At 37.6% G+C, this 21,757-nt stretch overlaps 1 protein-coding gene across 2 annotated transcripts in view; it reads right to left on the reverse strand.

Moving 5' to 3' along the window:
• Window positions 1-4,148: 4,148 nt before the first annotated feature.
• Window positions 4,149-21,757, reverse strand: part of PPA2 (inorganic pyrophosphatase 2) — a 91,234-nt gene continuing 73,625 nt past the window's right edge. For both annotated transcript variants that reach the window (XM_043438321.1, XM_043438320.1), the window contains 3 exons: window positions 18,306-18,375; window positions 5,596-5,632; window positions 4,149-4,357 (listed from right to left, as the gene is read on the reverse strand). In XM_043438321.1, the coding sequence (XP_043294256.1) occupies window positions 4,329-4,357; window positions 5,596-5,632; window positions 18,306-18,375 (136 nt within the window). In that variant the 3' untranslated portion in view covers window positions 4,149-4,328. The remainder of the gene's footprint in view (window positions 4,358-5,595; window positions 5,633-18,305; window positions 18,376-21,757) is intronic.

Raw genomic sequence — 21,757 nt, forward strand, 5'->3', positions numbered from 1 at the left:
TTGTGATAATATCATACATGAGTCCACTCTGAAGGGAGACACCTAGTTTTCTTTCTGCTCTTTTTTAGGGCGAAGATAACCTCAAACAGAGCATTAACATGAAGAAATTCCCAGTATGATCTATCCCTGGATTATCTAAACCAATGAGCTTAAAATCTTAGAAGACTGACGGGGGTGGGGTGAAACAAGGTTACGGCCTCAGCCCCAGAAATTCTGATTTAACAGGTTTTAGGGAGTCAGAAATCTGTACTTTAAGAAGTATTCTAAGTGATTCCAGAGTAACTGTTTCACAGACCCCACTGGCAAACACCGATATACACCTTGGACAGAATATAGAAAGGAGGTTGAAAAGAACACACCTGACCCAAGAACTTAAAGATGTGACCCAGTATAATAAGATAGCAACAGTGAGTAACAAGAATAAATCAGCAGTCACAAAAGACAGCTTCACCTATGACAAGGCAATGATTTATTCCCAGAAGCAAATCATCAAACGCTGCTGTTGCTGAGTAAACAAACTGCTAAAAATGCATGTAGTCCTTGATGGAGAACTGGGTTTTATGAAATTCACTGTATTTCTTCTGTAGAATAATGGAGCAATACTAAATGTATCATATATAAAATGATTCAGTGTGTAAGTGAAAAAAAACTCATAAAAAATTTCAGATATTTGCAATAATAGGTAGTTTGAGAAGAATAAATCTTGGACAGTTCATCCCTTGATTTTTTTCATATCGATGGAACAGGCTGTGGATGTTACTTAAAATCCCACCCATGGGTCAGCTTTGGTTTCCTAATTTGTTTTAGGCACTTTTAAAAATGAATCATTCTTTTTCTACCCCTTCATATCCCCGCAGGAGTTTTCCTTTAAAAGTATATAGTGTAAAATCTATCCAGGTTAAAGTTAGTTCCTTGAGAATGGGCTGGCAAAAACCAGATATGTCTGGAAGATATTCTGAAACAACATGAAACAGATGTTCACTGAAATGTAATTGTCACCGTAATAACAATGAGTATGCGACAATGCAGATTCTTGTAAGAAAAGCTAAAATTCAAAATGGTGTATTTAAGATCATAACTACATAAAATCCTATACTATGAAGACAGTCGTGATTGACTCTACTGTGGTGAGCAAGACTCCGTAACCAGGTAGCATCTAAGTCCCACGGACCACTAGGAGAAGGGAGCTGAACACGAGGTGTGAGTTACTCTACAAGAGGCCCACCGGGCATGGCGTCTTCTCCAACTCTCAGGAGATTAACATGCCACATGTTACAAGCCAATAATCTATCCTTTGATAATTTAGCTTATTCTTTAGCACAGACCCTCTTCACAGTTGAAAATCTGTATTTAACTTACAGTTCGCTCTCTGTATATGAGGTTCCTCCGTATCTGCAGTTCACACCCATGTATTAAACCAAGTATCAGAGCAGATCATGTAGTACTGTAGTCTTTACTGCTTTAAAGGTTTGCATAAAACTGGATCCGCACAATTCAAACTCATGCTGTTCAAGGGACTGTATCAATGGTTGTTCTCTGTATCTCTCTATGTGTATTATTATATCCTTAACTTAAATCAAGCTGTTATAACACACAAAATTAAAAATAATAGATTCTCCCTTTACATTCTTTGATGTCCATCAGAGGTTTACACATTTCCAAAGACATCTCAAGCGACCTGTTTCACTTGGGCTAATCACTTACTCATCTGTAAAACAGGCATGCTCTGGGTTTTGCCTGTATCACAAGGAGGCTGGAGGTGGAAAGCAGCATGCACAGCAGGATGGAAAAGCAGTAGCATTCAGAGCCACGCAACCACGAATTCTACTTCTGGCTCTGAAACTTACTAGCTGCGCGACCTCGGTCAAGCCATTAAACTTCTCGGAGTCGCAACGTGAAGTGGACAATCTCTACCTTATAGGGTACATGCACGCACAACATACAACAGATGCTCAAGAAAAGCTAGCTATTATCATAGTGGTGCCATGTAAACTATAAGACATAATGCAATGTAAATGCAATGTGTCCACAGTGATAATAGAAAGAAAGAGAAAAATATAAAAACAGAACTGGCAAGAGAAGCACAGTACTGGGAGTGTGAAAAGTACAAGATGTGCTTGGAGAGGGGTAACATGACATAGCTGAAGGAGAGCACTCCTGATTTTTATTCTCAAGAATGCGAAAAGCCATAAAAGGCATTTGGAGCAAAGTCTAACAAGGCAGTATCTACACTTTAGGAAAATACTTTTTGGGAATGTGGAAGATGATATGGAGGAAGAAAAGCCAGGGGCATGACAACAACTTGGTTAGGAGACAAGAAGGCATGAAATTGGACTGGAACAAGGGGAACGAGGCAGAGCACTGGGTCTGGAGGTGAAGAGCTAGATGGCTGTTGTAACAGTGCAAGTGAAATAAAGGGGTAATCGGTACGTTACGGGTGTAAAGCAATAAAGAGGATAAAGAAATTTAGATGGCCTTCTTGAGTAAGAGAAAGGAAAAAGTGAAAGCGTGAAGGTGTTAGCTGCTCAGCTGTGTCCGACTCTCTGTAACCCCATGCACTGTAGCCCGTTGGAACTCCTCTGTCCATGGAATTCTCCAGCCAAGAATACTGAAGTGCGCTGCCATTCCCTTTTCCAGGCGATCTTCCCAAACCAGGGATCAAACTCAGGTCTCCTGCACTGCAGGCAGATTCTTTAGATTCTTCACCATCTGAGCCACCAGGGAAGCCCAAGAAAAGAGAAGGGAGATTCAATATGGTTTCAAGGGCCTGAGTGGGTGACTGCTGCTAAGTCACTTCAGTCGTGTCTGACTCTGTGCGACCCCATAGACGTACCCTGTCCCTGGGATTCTCCAGGCAAGAACACTGGAGTGGGTTGTCATTTCCTTCTCCAATGCATGAAAGTGAAAAGTGAAAGTGAAGTCACTCAGTCGTATCCAACTCTTAGCAACCCCATAGACCGCAGCCTACCAGGCTCCCCCATCCATGGGATTTTCCAGGCAAGAGTACTGGAGTGGGGTGCCATTGCCTTCTCTGGAGTGGGTGACTAGGAGAATGTTAATTCAAGAACAAGGGAGGATGAGTTTAGTTTTGTACAAGAGGAATCAAAGGCATTTAAAAAGATGTCCAATAGACCCCAGGAGAAAGACCTGAGTTTCTTATGTAGACTTGGGAGTCATCGCCATAGAGATGAGAAGTAAATCTGATAGGGCTCAATGAGAATCAGAGTTTAGAATCTATAAAATAATTATAGGAAGGAGTCTTAATAAATGTAAACACATTTACACAGGACTAAATAGGACAGAGGTTGGCTAAATAAGTCTCTACCAGCAGCGGACTCAAAAAGACATAACACTGTACAAAAATGAGAACCATAGTATCTACAAAAATCTTATTAGTTTACTACACTTATCCTTTTTACATTAACCCTACCCCTAAGAAATAAAAGCTAATAAAACCATAGGGTTCCTTCATGCATATAAGTTAGGACTGGTCAAAACTCAGTGCTCCTCTGTTTATAATAGCTGGGACATGGAAGCAACATAGATGTCCATTGGCAGACAAATGGATAAGGACATTGTGGTACATATATACACAACAGAATATTACTCAGCTATAAAAAAGAAGGCATCTGAGTCAGTTCTAATGAGGTGGATGAAACTAGAGCCTATTATACAGAGTGAAGTATGTCAGAAAGAGAAACACCAATATGGAATTTAGAAAGATGGTAACGATGACCCTATATGCAAGACAGCAAGAGACACAGATGTAAAGAACAGACTACTGGACTATGTGGGAGAAGATGAAGGTGGGATGATATGAGAGAACAGCATTGAAACATGTATATTACCATAGGTAAAATAGATGACCAGTGCAAGTTCAGTGCATGAAGCAGGCATTCAAAGCTGGTGCACTGGGACAACCCAGAGGGATGGGGTGGGGAGGGAGGTGGGAGGGGGGTTCAGGATGGGGGACACGTGTACACCCATGGCGGATTCACATCAATGTATGGCAAAACCACCACAATATTGTAAAGTAATTAACCTCCAATTAAAATAAACTAATTAAAAAAAAACTCAGTGCCTCTAAACTTCTGCCTATGAAATTCAACAAAATCTTTTCATATCAATAAATATTCAAAGGCGACTAATTCAAAAATGTCAATGTTTATTTACACATTGCATATTGCAAAAAGCTTGAAGGAAAAAAAAAAAGAGGTTTCAACAGGAAGTTAATGAGCAAATTCTGTCTGTTTCTAGCACTTGGGGGAGATTGAATCTCGGCGTTCTTAGAGACTGGAATCCTGATGGAAGACCTTCAGATGTTCTAATCACTTGCCAAGGAAGTGCCATACTTGATCTGCGTTTAAAATGGGGAAGCAGGTTGTTAGGGAAGGGGTGAAGAGGGAGGGAGGAAGAAGAAAGGAGAAGACAAATTAAATTTAGACTTTCTAGAAGTATTTAGGCAGATAAAAACAATCAGAACTTAGGGTGACACACTTCTATACTTAAAGTCACTCACCTTTAAATTCTTGTTCTAAGTTCTCTCATTTGGCTCAGGTCTGATATTCTAGAGGCTCCCACTTTATTTCATACATCTTGCTGGGTTCTTTAGTCTTTACTGTTTAATACTGAAGTTAAGTATCCTAGCTGCGGCATGAAAGGTCTAGACAAACCCTGTACTGTAAAATGTGACTGCCTGTCAAATAGCCCTGATGGAACAGTATTGCAAAGAAACAATCTGTTACTTCCCCCTATAAGAGCTTGCCTCCCCAAATCTATAGATTTGCTCCTTTCTAAACATCTTCACAGTAAATAGTTCTCATTTTTTCCTCCAAACTTGCAAGTTGAGTATTCTAATATATTAAATAAAAACAAAAAGACAAAAAGCCTTGCAATATTTTAAAAGACAGATGATACATAAATATTTTGAAATTTTTACTACAGAACATTTTTGTTTCTCACAACAGCTTTAAATAATGGTAATTTAAAAATTCTGTTTTTAATTATACTTTAAATTTTAACATCTTCAGTTAAAATGAGTGGGAACTTCCCTGGTGGTTCAGTGGTTAAGTATTTGCCTTCCAGTGCAGGGGACACAGGTTCTATCCCTGGTGGGGACCAGGGGAACTAAGATCCCACATGCTGCAGGGCAACCAAGCCCATGTGCTGCAATTAGACAGAAGCCCACGCACCACAACAAAAATCCCGCATGCTGCAACTAAGACCTGATGCAGCCAAATAAATAAACAATAAGAATATAAAATGAGTGATTCATTAAAATAATGATAGATGATAAATAAAATCTCACCAATGCAGACATTAGAAGTCTTAAAATTTATCTGAACTAGCTGGAAACTTAGTACTTCACCAACAAAGTCACTGCACAAACTATTTTCCAGACTAAAAGTAATAAACGTGCTCCTTATTTTCTGAAATTAGAAAATAACTGATTTCATCTATAAGTTTTAATGACTATTTTAGAATGTACTTAACTTAGTTTATATCATTTTTAATCTACTGCATTTTTTTGGTCTCCACTACTATAAACAAATAAATTTACATATCTAGCTCCTTAAAAACCAACATATACCATACCTTCTTCATTACTTCCTTTATTCAATGAAAACGACACCTGAAAGAATAAGAACAGAGTCTGTTATAACAAATATTTAGATGTGGAAACTATACTCAGAATGTTTTTTTTTTTTTAAAAACCATAAAATTATAGAACAAAGTTTACACACAATGGTTCTCTAACCTGAAAAAAGTGAATACTCCTCTTTACCTTTTTATTGTTATTGCCCATTCTTTTAAATAAACAAACCACAGGCTTAAGAGTTAAATAAGATAAAAAGCATTCTTAAAACTATTTTCTCTCATTAACCCATGGGAACTACCGAGAATATGAAGAGACATTTTCTTTCAGTGCTTCCTTGGCTGGTTCTTTAGAATAAAAATCCAATACACACGTTCATAGATGCACATGCACATATGCAAAGAAGCACACAAACTATTTAGTTGTCTCCTAGAGTATTTAAGTTAATTTTTCTATTTTGATGACTGTGCCAAGATTCTTAGAATAGACATAATCTGTGGTAGACAAGATTGAAAGAAAAGTTTTTCTGAGATAAAAGATTTTTTCCTAATTATGAATACATTTTTAAAGTTTTTTTCTTTTTTTAACTTTATTGAGAGATCTATTACTCACAGAGAAGAATGTAGAAAGCTCCAAAATATTAGAATAAAATCTATGTAACCATCACCCAAGTCAAGAAATGGAACATGCCGGCACTTCCCCAATCATAAGCTCTTCTCCCTGAGGAATAACCACCACCCTGATTTTATAACACATTTTTCAGATTTCAAATGTAATCATCAAGTTCTAATTCTCTCAATCTGCTCAGCCTTGGTAGGAAAGAGGCTGATATTTGAGGTCAGTGGCAAATGGGACCATGTGCCACACACCTGAGTATTCAACCTAAAAAGCATTACAGAAAAGAAATGAACATGCTATTCTAACTAAAGCATTTATCATTAAATCTAAAAAATAATTCTAAGAACTTGTTATTTATTTACTTTTAAAATAAATTTCTTAGTTGGTAGAATATATTCAGAATGTATAAAGCCCCATTTTGTAAAAGAAAACGAACCATAACACTCAAGAGATAATAACTATGAAAGCCTGGGAATAAAAGTTTTTTCACATTTTTCTATAATAATACTAATATATGCCAAAAGAGAGACCAACATTAAATTGATTCTTAAACATAACACTTACAGAAAATGGAAGAAGAAGAACAACAAAAAAATGCATAGAGCTACATTGTAAAGTGACCTAATCCCAACCTTCACTCCCAAGAGTCACCATCACTACATTTTCCTTGTAAGAAATAAAGGGAGGATTTTCAGTTACTTCCTTCTCCTAATTTCTCTATAGGGGATGAATGTGGGCACCCTCCATTCATTGAAGATAAATTGTCCAGGAAAATGAATTACTTTACGAGTGAGTGAAAGCTGCTCAGTCGTGTCCAACTCTTTGCGATCCCATGGACTGTATAGTTCTCTAGGCCAGAACACTGGATTGGGTCGCTTTTCCCTTCTCCAGGGGATCTTCCCAACCCAGGGACTGAACCCAGGTTTCCCTCATTGCAGGCAGATTCTTTACCAGCTGAGCCACAACATACACCCATTCTAAACATGCGAGCTCCTCGCCGCTCCTGCTCCCAAAATATTTCTCATGAATAATCATTTCTTTAATTTCTTTCAAACAAATCTAGTGTTTTCATTACTGAAATATTACTCTTTTAATCAACCAAAGAAGGCTTGCTCTGGCCTCTGTCCATATTCATGTGTAAACTTAATGCTAAATTAATATAACTTTAATACAGCTGCTTTGTACTCCTTCCGATAACCCCACTGGATCCCTGTGAAAGCATTTTCACCTGTAGGTTACATTTGTTCAAACTAATAAGCAAACATGATACAACATAAAATCTTGCTTTACTACATGATATGAGGATTGATATTCTTTTACTTTATTATAAGGATTCAAAATGAAAGATAAAAAAGTTTCTGATTTTTCATTCAAGTGCAGTAGGGTTTCAGCTGAATTACATTACTTTGGGTATTCTCTCCTGGCATTATGTTTCCATGGTTCATAAAGCAATTACTCTATATTCATGTTTTTCTTCTTACAGTTTTATTGAGACGTAACTGACATACAGCATTTATAAGTTTAAGGTGTACAGCATAATGATTTAATTTACATCATGAAATGATTACCACAATAAGTTTAGTGAACATCCATCATTATCATATATATACAAAATTAAACAAAAAATTTTTTCTCAGGATTTACTTTTTTTAAAGATTTTTTTATACAGACCATTGTTACAGTCTTTATTGAATTTATTACAATATTGCTTCTATTTTATGGTCTTGGTTCCTTTGGCCATGAGGCATGCGGAATCTTAGCCCCCCAACCAGGGATCAAACCCAAACGCCCTGCAATGGAAGGAGAAGTCTTAACCACTGAATTACCAGGGGAGTTCCAGGACTTACTCTCTTAACAACTTTCACACATAGCATATAGCAGTATTAACTATATGTACCATGCTTTACATTATATCTCTAGTACTTACTTATAACTGGAGGTTTGTACCTTTTGCTGCCTTCATTTAATTCTTCCTCTTCTCACTTTCCACCTCTGGCAACCACAAATCTGATCTCTTTTTCTATGAGTGTATGAATGACCTACCCCACTATGTTAGTTCTTGGCACACAACATAGTGATTTGGTATTTCTATACATTACAAAATGATCACCATGATTAATCTAGTTACCATCTGTCACCACACAAAGATATTACAATGATACTGACCATATTCCCCTTCCCCTTGTTGTACACTTCATCCCATCATTCACCTATTTGGTAACTGGAAGTGTATTCACTTTATTTTCACAATTTCTTTTCTGATTTATGAGTCAATAAAACATGACCAGTTCTTAGTTATCCATACAAGATGTAAGAGTATTTTAAGTTTGTCTAAGTTTAATAAATGTTCTCTTCCTTTCACGAATGTATACAATTGGCTAAAATATTTTACTTTCACCTTCTTTGTTCATCTTTGAGTGGTAATGCAGTGAAGCTTTTAAGCGAAAGCTTTTTAAGCTTTTAAGGAAAAAAGGAAAACAAAGAAGGAGATATAAGTTGACTAGAATCAGATCTGGATTTATCAAGAAAATACCTTATTTAAGGTTTTTTTAATAGTGAGCTGCCACCAAGATGTTTATTTTCAGAATCACAAATAAGACAGGTCTGTATGGCATGAATATTATAGTGTGACCTCATTAGAAAAATCACACCCACAGAAAGTTTCCACTCTAAGGGAAACACAGCCGTCTTTGACAGAGACGGACAGTGAGTGCCCACAGAGGGAAGGTCTCGTGCGGAGGCAGTCCAAGCAGTCCAGGTAAGAGAACCTCCCAGGCAGACTGACTTCAAAACTTAGTTCTGAGGTGCCTTGATTTCAACAACCAGACGCCAAGGATGGTCATCTTGTTCTGAGATGTGCAAGGAAACTGAGGCTGCCGTCCTAAGTAGCTCTAAGCAGAGACGAAGCGCACGCCCAAAGGAAATCATCTGAGAAGCATGCGGCTAAAAGTCCTGTCCAACAACCCTAATGAACTGCAACATTATTCTGCCGGTTATTACTTCTCATATTTGAAACTATTTAACAATATTCACTCACTGGTAATTTCCTATTAGGGCAGAGAACCCCAAAATACACACTTCTAAACTACCTGGTCTATCGATTATCTTTGTTGTGGGCCTCTAGAAAAATGTAAATATAGCTTTGGTATGAATTTTTTAAAAAAAGACTCCGACTCACATAAGACACTGTTGATGATGGATTTAGCTCTAAAGTCCTTCCTCTGGATTCATCTTTGACTTAGTATGTAAATACAAACATGCATTAATAAGACTGCTGGTAAACTTTAGTGATGCGAAACGGCTAGAGTATATGTTGATGGCGTTAATTGCCACTGGAATTCCTTCTAAGGCCCTGGTCTCCTGAATGCACTGTTCTTTACAATTCAGCTAAGAAGTCTTGACATCAAATATAAAATGATCATCCAAAATTTCACACAGCACTGCGGATATACTGATTTACTGAATAAATAAGATCTACCCAATGTAGTCAGAACAATACTTTTAATTAAACTTGAGATTTCCCCTCACTTTTTCCCTTCAAAGCGCTGCTCTCCGTGCATCCACGCACCGTCGGCACTGTCATCGCCTAGCCTGCTGTGCTCCAGATTTGCACTCCGGAGACTGCTTGCAGTGGAAGTCTGGTCAGGCGAAGGCGAAAACAAGTCAGCCTGAGACAGCTAAGACTTCCCTGGGAGGCGTTCTATCCTCCCAGTGTTAGATGTCTTTCCCCTTTGGGAAGTTTTCCATCACTACAGTGATCTAAAGGTTTACCGTATCACAGGACTGGGTCCCTGCAACTAGGCAGGAGTGTGGTTACTTTTTCTCCTTGGCCTCAATTCCAGATTCTAACAGCTTTAAATCTCTGTGGCTACCGGGCTGCGTAGGGTCTGAGGCTAGGCTAGGATTCCACGGCAACGAGTCTGGTTCTCTCTCTCAGTCCTGTGTGCACCGAGATGTGTGCAGAATCTCACAAAGTTCAAATTTCGTTTTTTTGTTTTTTGTTTTCCTTCCAGTAAAATAACTATAATCAGTGCATACTAAGTTCTTACCAAATAACCTAATTCAAATTTCTCCCAACTTTGCCTGCTGCCCAGAGGGTGTCCACTTCCAGAGAGAACAGAATGCAAGGAAAGTACTTGAACAGAAAGAAGTGTGGGGGAGAATTTTAGGGCAAAAAATTCCCAGACAGGATAAATGGTTAAGTACCACAATGAGTTATTATGTTGTGGACACTGACTCACTCTTTCTCCTAATCCCTTCTGCTTAAGTCTCTGAAAAAGGACTACTTTTCATAGAATGATGTAGACTAGGTTGACTTTGCCACTGCCTATGCATTAATGAATGGAACGGGATACTTCATGAAGAAGTGCTCTCTTCATCACTGGAAGTAGTCAAGAGGCTGGAATACTCAAAAAATATTCAAGAAGGGGCTTCTCTCTGTGGTCAAATTAGTTTGACAATACTATTAATACAATAGAGACAACAAAACCCAATATTTAATTAATACTTTCTAGCTGCTCTCCATTTAACCTGGACTACCTCATTCAGTTCACAACAGCCCTCAGCACAAGGAAGATACTATTATTAGCTCCTTATTTTATAAATAAGGAAACCAAGGCATAATTAAGTTAAGCAATTTGCTTCCAACTATGAGTAAGAGTTGGGATTTGGATACAGACAGTCTGATTCCAGAAAAAAAATTTTTTTTCCTTTAAGTTTTACTGAACCAAAACTGACATGGGATAAACTGCACACACTTATAGTGTACGGTTTGATAAGTTTTGACATATACAGACACACACACACACTCATGAAACCATTAACACTATTAAGATAATAATCATAGTCACTATCAATCCTAAGTTCCTTCCATTGCTGTGATTGTAATCCTTCCAACCAATCACCTGTTCTGTGTAAGTATACATTAGTGTCTGTATACTCTAAAATTATAAATGGTATAATACATGTATATCTGCCTTTTTCTATTCCATATAATTTTTTTAAAATTTAGCCATGTCATAGCATGTATCAATAATTCATTTCTTTTTATGGCTGAGTATTTCCTCACACAAATATACCACAACTTATTTCTATTGATAGAAATATGGTTTGTTTCCAATTTTTGTCTATTATAAATAAAGCCACCATAAATAAGTCTCTGTACAGACAAAGACTTCCATTTCTATTGGGGAGATATCTAATTAAGAGTGAAGTGGCTAGATCATATGGTAGGTATATGTTTAACTTTCTAAGAAAATGCCAAACTGTTTCCCAAAGCAGTTTTACCATTTTGCTTTCCAACAAGCAGGGTGTGGGAGCTCCAGTTTGGTTTTCAATTTGCAGATACACATCCTCCTAATGACTGGTAAAGTTGAGCATCATCTCCTGTTTTCAGTACATTTTCTTTGGCAAAGTAACCATTCAAATGTTTTGCAATTTTTGTGGTGGGAGGGTGATGTTTTGTTTTCTTATTATTCAATTATGAAATTCTTTAAGTTCTAGATACAAGTCCTTTTATCAGGTATACAATTTTCAAATATTTTCTTGCAGCATGGAGCTTATTTTCATTCTCCTAAGAGTGTCATTTACAGAACAAAAATTAATTTTGATGAAGTTCAACTCAACATTTAAACAAAACAGATTGTACTTGGACTGCAAGGAGATCCAACCAGTCCATCCTAAAGGAGCTCAGTCCTGGGTGTTCACTGGAAGGACTGATGTTGAAGCTGAAACTCCAATACTTTGGCCACCTCATGCGAAGAGCTGACTCATCTGAAAAGACCCTGATGCTGGGAAAGATTGAGGGCAGGAGGAGAAGGAGACGACAGAGGATGAGATGGTTGGATGGCATCACTGACTCAATGGACATGGGTTTGGGTGGACTCCGGGAGTTGGCAATGGACAGGGAGGCCTGGCGTGCTGCAGTTCATGGGGTCGCAAAGAGTTGGACACGACTGAGCGACTGAACTGAACTGAACTAGTGTTATAGCTAAGAAATCTTGCCTAACTAACACAAGGTCAAAATTGGTTTAGTTTTTTGTTTTAAATTTTGTCCTAGGATACACTTTAGAGAATTATAAAACATAGTTCAAGGTATGGATTAAAGTGGGTTTTTTCCCCCATATGGAATAATCAACTATTCACGAACTGTTTGTTGAAAAGATTATTACTTCAAAAATCAGTTGTCTACATATAGGTAGGTCTATCTGTGGATTTGTTTTCACTGATCTCTAGTTTTACACCATTACTACACTCTTTTCATTACTGTAGCTGTGTAAAATGACTGTAAGTCAGGTAGAATTAGTTTTCTAACCTTGTTCTTCACAAAGTTGTTGTGTCTAATTCTAGGTCCTTAGTATTTACATACATGAGTTTGCTGATTTCTACAAAAAAGTGTATTGAAATTTGATTGATCCTGCATTAAACCTGCAGATCAATTAGAGAATTGACATCATAACAATATTGAATCTTCCAAGTCATGAACATGAAATATTTTCCCATTTATTTAGTTCTACATCTATGGGCTATATGTGATAGTTTTCAGGGTTCAGGATCTTCACATAATTTTTTTCCAGATTTATTCTGAAGTGTTTCACATTTTTGAAGCCATTATAAATAATGTATTTATGTTTATTTCTAATTTTTGTTGCTAATACATAAAAACACAACTGTTTACTGTGTACTGAGCCTATATCCTGCAACCTTGCTAAAATCACTTATTACAATAGCTTTTAGGTTCATTTTATTGAATATTCAATATAGACATTCATGCCATCTCCCTTTACAACCTGGGTGCCTTTCCTTCTTTTTCATGCCTCACTGTACTGGCTAGAACCTTTGGTAAATGCTGAATAAAAGTAGCAGGAGTCAAGGCCCAGAGTTGTGTTTACAGAAAGATATTTTAAGTGCAGATTTAATTTGTTTATACCTATTTCTTCTTCAGTGAGCTTTGGTATTTTATGTATTTCAAGAAATCTGTCCAGTTTCATCCAAATTCTGAAATTAACTGATGCAAAGTTTTTCACAATATTTCTCTATTGTTCTCCCAATATCTCCCAAATCAGTAGTGATGTCTCATTCCTGACATTAAAGATTTGTCTTCTCTTTTCTTTCCTGATCATTCTGGCTAAAGGTTTATCAATTTTGCTGGTCTTCACAAAGAATAAAGCTTTGGTTTCATTAATTTTTTTTTTCTGGGCATTCAAATTCTGTTAATTATGAAATACTACAAAAACACTGAAAATGTAAAGACCATTATAACAAATATCTATTCTCTCATTTCCGAGTGTTAGACAAAAGCAACTTAGAGTATTCCTTTCTGATTACCTATATACCTCCTATGTCTGTAATGTCTTCGTTTTCATTTTGGATATTGTTATTTATGTCTTCTCTCTTTCACGGTCCTTCCTGTAATGGTGGTTTAGTCGCTAAGTTGTGTTCGACTCTTGTGACCCAGTGGACTGTAGTCCTCCAGGCTCTGGAGCTCTGTCAGGCTCTTCTGTCCATGAGATTCTCCAGGTAAGAATATTGGAATGGGTTGCCATTTCCTTCTCCAGGGGATCTTCCCAACCCAGGGGTTGAACTTGGGTCTCCTGCACTGCAGGCAGACTCCTGACCGACTGAGCTACCAGGGAATTAAGTCTGTCCATACTGTCAGCTCTATATGAAGAAAACCCAGCTTCTGTTTTAACAGATCCTTTCTATATCTCCTTGTTTTCTATTTCATTAAATATTTGCTCTACCCTATATAATTTTTTTTCCTATAATGTGAAAAGACAGGGAAAAAACAGAAATTGTTGAGTTGAACATTTAGTCTCTCAACTTTCTTTCTTCATTGCTGCTGTATATTTAATTTCTCTCAAAAACTGTTATTGCAGCATCATGCAAGTTTTGACACAGAGTGATTTGGTTATTCTTTTTAAATATTTTATAATTTGTTACAATTCATTTTTTTGGCATGACATATAGTAGTGTTTTTAGTTTCCAAACAACAAAGATTTGGGATTTTTTCCTTTAATATTTTTTAACTGATTGGTAACTTTGTCATACTACTGACAGAGAATGTGGTCTGCATTACCTCAACTCCTTGGCAATTTTTTTCCAACTCTCTTTGTGGCCTAACATATACTTAATTTCTGGAAGTGTCCACATGTACTAAAAAAACAATGTATTCTCTAATTCTGTATGTCCATTAGACAAAGCTTATAAATACTGTTCCTATCTTCTCAACATATTTTCCAAATACTTTAAATATAGTAAAGGACCCTAAAAGTAGCATCTTAGATCCCAGTCATCAAATCAACTGTCATTCAATATTAATATTAGATCTGAAAGGAAAACTACATGTGTATGCACAAATGCACACTCATGTGTGCACATGCATACACAAAGATACATTCTTTCTTCCCTATAAAGGCTCTGAACCTTGTTTCCTGAAATAAAGCTTCCAATTTCTAGTCACATAGTATTTAAAAACTGGGAAAGAGTTCTACAATTTTGGCTATTAAAAAAAAAGTGACACTATCCAAAAAAAATATAATTGGGTGGTTCAGTAGGTAGCCAGTGGTCACACACAGTACCCTGGACACACACAGTAACAATCTGTCTCTGTGGATTCCAAGTGTGTTCAGGTCTAGGTAACAAACTTTGTTTTGGACACAGCCATGCCTTACATAATTCAAGCATCTATACTTATAAACAAAATTCACTAACCTTCCTGACCACTTCAACTCTCCTTATCGTCCTTAGATCAACTATCTTCCTTAAGATCTCTAACCTAAGTATCACAAATTACTTCTGTAGATATTTTCTGTTTTGTTTCTAAGATGCTTCCAAATTATAGTCATCAGGTTGTCAGCTTTTATTTTTCTTGGTTATGGTAACACTATTTTTCCTAATTGATCTGTACATATTTTTGGGTGACTACTTAATGATTTTAGGGGGGTCTCAATGCTACTACACTTAACTGTGTTTTGATGTTAACATGTTCAAAAGTATATGCTTTCTGTAACAGTTCTATTAATCACTCAAAAGCTTAGTCTATTTCTTTCCTTCAGTGCTTTAAGAGTATCTGTTCATCAAAGCAATTACTTTATCCTAAAATCTCACCTAATCAATAGACATGACTGAGCACACACACATACATCTAGAAAGTGAAAACTTATTGCTATCTGGCTTCGTTTTAACCATTATTTCAGACTCATTTAACATCTATACATCTATCTAAAGATAATATTACCTAAGTTGATTAACTTCTAAGAATGAGTTCTCTTATTCTAAACTCACTAATAAACCTTGGGGTTATAGTTTGTTTCCATATAGGCCCAGGATTGATGTGGTCTGAATATGATCAAATTTGATGGATGACTGTGATATTTTAAGTTATTCTGAGCAAGCAAAGGACAAACAAAAGTCGACAGTACTTTGAAGTCATTGCAACATTCAGTATATAGCAATAGAGAGATATGGGAATCTATACCTAAGCAATGCTGATTCAAACCCCTCAATGTGGTTTTGAAGATATAAAGTGAAAGTTGCTCAGTCATGTCCAACTCTTTGCGAACCCATGGACTGGCCAGGAATTCTCCTGGCCAGAATACTGGAGCAGATAGCCGTTCCCTTCTCCAGAGGATCTTCCCAACCCAGGGATCAAACCCAGGTCTCCCGCATTGAAGGCGGATTCTTTACCAGCTGAGCCACCATGGAAGCCCAGGAATACTGGAGTGGGTAGCCTATCCCTTTTCCAGGGGATCTTTCCAACCCAGGAATCAAACTGGGGTCTCCTGCATTGCAGGCGGATTCTTTACCAGCTGAGCTACCAGGGAAGAGAGAAAATGCCAAGTCAAAAAATGCTCTGACTATAAAAAATTTCACTATTACAAGTTGATAAAATCCTCATGACTAAGTGTTACCTAATCTGAACTCCAAAATCACTAATGAGGCTGCTAAAAGAGCAATTCTTTGACTTGCATATTTTTCGTGGTGAAATCCCATATACAGTTAAGTTCCACTAGGGCTGATGAAGGGCTACCTTCTCTGCATTTTTATTTTCTACTACAGCTTTCTCAGTGAAAAATCGGCATAGCACCTTCTTCATCATTATGAAACAGAGCAAAGCTACCAAACCATATAATTAAATCTGGATGTTAATGTTTCTGAATTCTAATCTTGTCCCCCAAATCTAACTACCTAGATCATATCCATGTCCTCCAATTATTTTTTAAGAGGACTTTTCCTACTAACATGTTAGGAAATATTTTTTTAAAAGATGTAAGACAGAAGCTTTCATCTTGCAGCTAACTTTAAAACAAAAGTCTGTTATACCTATCATTTATAAATTCAAAACTAAAAAGGAATAGTTTTTTTCTTTTTTTTTTGGCTGCAGATGGGATCTTGTTCCCTAACCAGGGATCGAACTCTGGTCTCCTGCATGGGGAGTGTGGAGTCTTAGCCACTGGACCACCAGTGAAGTCCCATAAAGTAGAGTGGTCTTAATCTGAGATTAATGGGAGACTACATGAATAAAGATAAAAAGATATTAACTTGTTTTTCTCTATTTTTTTCTTAAAGAATAATAAATGAGAACTAAGTTCAGAGTGTAAGCAACACAAGACACAAAACTGAAAACTTGGAGAAAATAAACTGACATCGTAGTGAGCATGATTATCAGGGCTCCCGGCACCTTCCTGGCCTCCCTGAGCCCATTCTTGCCAACACAGCCGCCAGAGTGATCTTGTTAAAATCTAAGTCAGATCATATCATCACATCATACCTTTTCTCAAAACCTTTCAATGGTTCCATCTTATTCAGAATAAGAAATGAAATTATTAAAATAGTCTTTACAGGGTGTTCACAACGTCTTTCATAATAATTTGCCTCCATTTTCACCCCAGATCCAATCATTTTTGATCTCAGCTCCTCCTTTCTCTCCTATATTCCCCTACTCCACCAGTCACTGTGGCTTCTTGGGTATTTCGTGAACACATCAAGTACCCACTTGCCTCATGTCCTTCGGTCCACAGTGTGAATGCTCTCTGTTCGGACAGTCAAATGGCATAGTCCCTTACCGTCTACAAATCTAGATTCAGGTCAGTTCTCGGTTCACGAGACTGTCCCCCACTGCTTCCTAGTCACTACACTGCACGCCCCCCTGACTCCAGGCACTGTATCCCCTCTTCTCTGGCTCATTTTTCATCATTGCATTTATCACATTCAAAAACACTTTATATTTCACTTGAGTATTTATTATCCATCACTGCAACTAGAATGTCAGCTATATGAGGACAGGTTTTTCTATCTTTTCTGTAATACTGCATCTCCAGTACCTAGAATCTAACCAGACATAGCAGGCAATAATTAAACAGCTTATTAATTAGTGAAAAACAATTCAAAGCAACCATTTGAGTAAACATTTTTGTTGGTCCTGAAGTAAACAGCTAAACTCACTAGTTTTCTATCTGATAATTAAAGAAAAAAAACCCAGAAACCTTTAATTTATAAATGGGATTTCTAGCCTAAGATCACTCCTGAACATGCTTTAATAGCAATATTACTTGATTATCTGAATTTGAATTTTCTTAGCCAGGTCAAGTATTACTTTACTAAATTCAGTTGCCTCAAGGCAGCATTACTCACTAAGACCTGCAAAAATCTGAAGATATCCTCCTTAGAGAAGGAAAGTTTGTGAGGTAACCAAATTAAATGGAAAAAAAAAAGGAAAAGAAAGTTATTTATTTTTTCTTGAGACAAAATGCACCTGTGCCAGCAGCCAGTCACAATTTAGACCCTGAGTGGTGGATAACTTGTGAGGACAGGTTAGTGCAGAGGAGTGCTAATGGATTTAAACAATAATAAACTGGTAAAAAATAGTATCATATGAAATCAGTTAAATGGTTAATGTACTTCAAAAAACAGAACAGTAAAAAGTTTTAAAGCTAAATTCCTTGGATAAAAAATAACTTTAATGTTATTTTTTAATGTTATGCTCCCCAAAAGACATGATACATTTCACTGATAGACTTTTCAGAATTTCCGTTAGACTTCGCCATGACATTTATTAGAATAAAGGATGCTTTGGACATCTGTTGCTTACCGATTCAACTAATGATCTTGCTTCCTCTTGAGAGCAATGGAAAGGGCTATCACATACCTGCACATTTGTGCTGGAGAGGAAAAGAGAATATAACTGTTAAACGGGATAAAAAAGGAGCAATTACCAAAAATAAAACCAACTCTCAAACACTTTACATTTAAGTGTATCAGTTCAGTTCAGTTGCTCAGTCGTGACTGACGCTTTGCGACCCCATGAATCGCAACACGCCAGGCCTCCCTGTCCATCACCAACTCACGGGGTCCACTCAAACCCATGTCCATCGAGTCAGTGATGCCATCCAGCCATCTCATCCTCTGCCATAGTCCCCTTCTCCTCCTGCCCCCAATCCCTCCCAGCATCAGGGTCCTTTCAAATGAGTCAACTCTTCACATGAGGTGGCCAAAGTATTGGAGTTTCAGCTTCAGCATCAGTCCTTCCAATGAACACCTAGGACTGAGCTCCTTTAGGATGGACTGGTTGGATCTCCTTGCAGTCCAAGGGACTCTCAAGAGTCTTCTCCAACACCACAGTTCAAAAGCATCAATTCTTCGGCACTCAGCTTTCTTCACAGTCCAACTCTCACATCCATACATGACTACTGGAAAAACCATAGCCTTAACTAAACGGACCTTTGTTGGCAAAGTAATGTCTCTGGTTTTTAATATGCTATCTAGGTTGGTCATAATTTTCCTTCCAAGGAGTAAGCATCTTTTAATTTCATGGCTGCAATCACCATCTGCAGTGATTTTAGAGCCCCCAAAAATAAAGTCTGACACTGTTTCCACTGTTTCCCCATCTATTTGCCATGAAGTGATGGGACCAGATGCCATGACCTTAGTTTTCTGAATGTTGAGCTTTAAGCCAACTTTTTCACTCTCCTTCTTTCACTTTCATCAAGAGGCTCTTTCGTTCTTCTTCACTTTCTGCCATAAGGGTTGTGTCATCTGCATATCCGAGGTTATTGATATTTCTCCCAGCAATCTTGATTTCAGCTTGTGCTTCATCCAGCCCAGTGTTTCTCATGATGTACTCTGCATATAAATTAAATAAGCAGGGTGACAATACACAGCCTTGACGTACTCCTTTTCCTATTTGGAACCAGTCTGTTGTTCCATGTCCAGTTCTAACTGTTGCTTTCTGACCTGCATATAGGTTTCTCAAGAGGCAGGTCAGGTGGTCTGGTATTCCCATCTCTTTCAGAATTTTCCACAGTTTATTGTGATCCACACAGTCAAAGGCTTTGGCATAGTCAATAAAGCAGAAATAGAGCAGATATTGGCAATTTGATCTCTGGTTCCTCTGCCTTTTCTAAAACCAGCTTGAACATCTGGAAGTTCATGGTTCACGTATTTCTGAAGCCTGGCTTGGAGAATTTTGAGCATTACTTTACTAGCGTATTTACTTTACTAGCTTTATCAGCGTGTTTAAGTGTATGATCCCAGCCAATAGTTACAGAGTCTCCAGATCTCACTTGATAACACACACTCTCTCTCTTTCCCCCCTAATCCCACCTCAAAAGGAGACAAGGGATCTTCTAATGTAGAACTGTAGGAATGTGATTAAGATACCCTAAAAAAGGACCGGCAGGAATATAAATTAGGACAAATGAGAGTCTTGTACATTCCTTCAGGCAAAGTTATAGAGTGTTCCACAGCACTGTACTCTTCAAGACTTGAAAAAAAAAACAAATGATAGTATGCTAGTATACAAATTTAAATACTCTTCTGGAATATGTAAAAGGCTATTCCACTACCCTTCACCTTTACTGAAGAAAAGAAAAACCAAATTTGACCCACAGACTGAGGATCATAAGGAAGAATCTTCCTCTAAGTGAGGGGATAAACACTGTAGAGTCTCAGACAGGTATAAAAGACTAAGCTCAGTGGTGAGAGGAAACCACATGAACACAAAGACTGAGTTTCTGTGCAAGTGAGGAAGTTCGGCAAGGCGCAGACAGCAGCTGCTCCCACCATCAGTAAAGGTTCTGTAAGTCCAGAGCCTTCAAACACAGTGGGGACCAGCCTACTCTCTCCACAAGTATGCCACCCACCACGTCTTTCTTACTTCCTAGATGAAAGCATAGGCATTACTCCCCTCAAACTTTGTAAGTCTGATTTTTAAAAATATTTCATCAAAGAAATCAGATTAAAGTGGATACAGAAAAAGGTAGTAGAGAAGGGAGTTAAATTTTTTCAAAATTGAAGAAATCAATGATTAGCAGATCCCTAAGGGAGATAATAAATAGATGAAACACACACACACATGCATACACATATTCACATACACATGCTCCCCAAGTGGATCTGAGGGATACACTCTATCAAATTTATTTTGGCAATGGCTTTGTGAAATATTCTGGGACATATATGATAAAAAGATCTGTCTAGCTATTTATCTTTTAAACTACATCTGTCTATAATCAGATACTGGGTACACAGTGATTATGAAAGTGGCAATTTTGCTTTCTACTCAGACTCAATGTGGAACTTGTTTTCATTCCTTGCATGACTGTTGATGTTTGATGAAAGCTGGTATTATCATCTTTAAGACTAAACTACTCTCTTCTCCACAGTCCTTGTTTAAGTAAGCCAAATACTGAAAAAGGTAAGGTCTTATAAGTGAGATGTTTCTCTAAAGAAAATCTAAATTTAAAAGGAACAAGGCAAAAACATAGACACTGCGAACTCTTAAGTGCTACTCCTCTGAAGAAAGCATGGTGTATAATAAATATGCTATACATAAGGTCTTACGTGTATAAACATGGCATCCAGTCCTATTCACTTCATGGCAACCAGAGGGGTAAAAATGTGGAAACTGTCAGATTTCATTTTCTTGGACTCCAAAATCAACGCAGACAGTGACTGCAGCCACTAAATTAAAAGATGCTTACTCCTTGAAAGAATAGCTATGACAAACCTAGACAGTATATTAAAAGCAAAGATATCACTTTGCTGACAAAGGTCTGTCTAGTCAAAGCTGTGGTTTTTCTAGTAGTCATGTGCAGGTGTGAGAGATGGACCATAAAGAAGGCTGATCACTAAAGAATTGATGCTTTTGAACTGTTGTGCTGGGGAAGACTCTTCAGAGTTCCTTAGACAGCAAGGAGATGAAATCAGTCAATTCTAAAGGAAATAAATCCTCAATATTCATTGGAAAAACTGATGCTGAAACGCCAATACTTTGGCCACCTGATGTGAAGAGCTGATTCACTGGAAAAGACCCTGATGCTGGGAAAGATTGAGGGCAGAGAAGGAGGTGACAGAGGATGAGATGGTTGGATGGCATCACTGACTCAACGGACATGAGTCTGAGCAAATTCGGGGAGATAGTGAAGGACAGAGAAGCCTGGCATGCTGCAGTGCATGGGGTCGCAGAGTCAGGCAGGACTGCAACTGAACAACAACAATACAAGGTTTTTAACATTATAACTACACCAAAGGGAAACATTCAGC

The sequence above is a fragment of the Cervus canadensis genome, chromosome 19 (genome assembly GCF_019320065.1).
Source record: "Cervus canadensis isolate Bull #8, Minnesota chromosome 19, ASM1932006v1, whole genome shotgun sequence".
Classification (NCBI taxonomy): domain Eukaryota; kingdom Metazoa; phylum Chordata; class Mammalia; order Artiodactyla; family Cervidae; genus Cervus; species Cervus canadensis.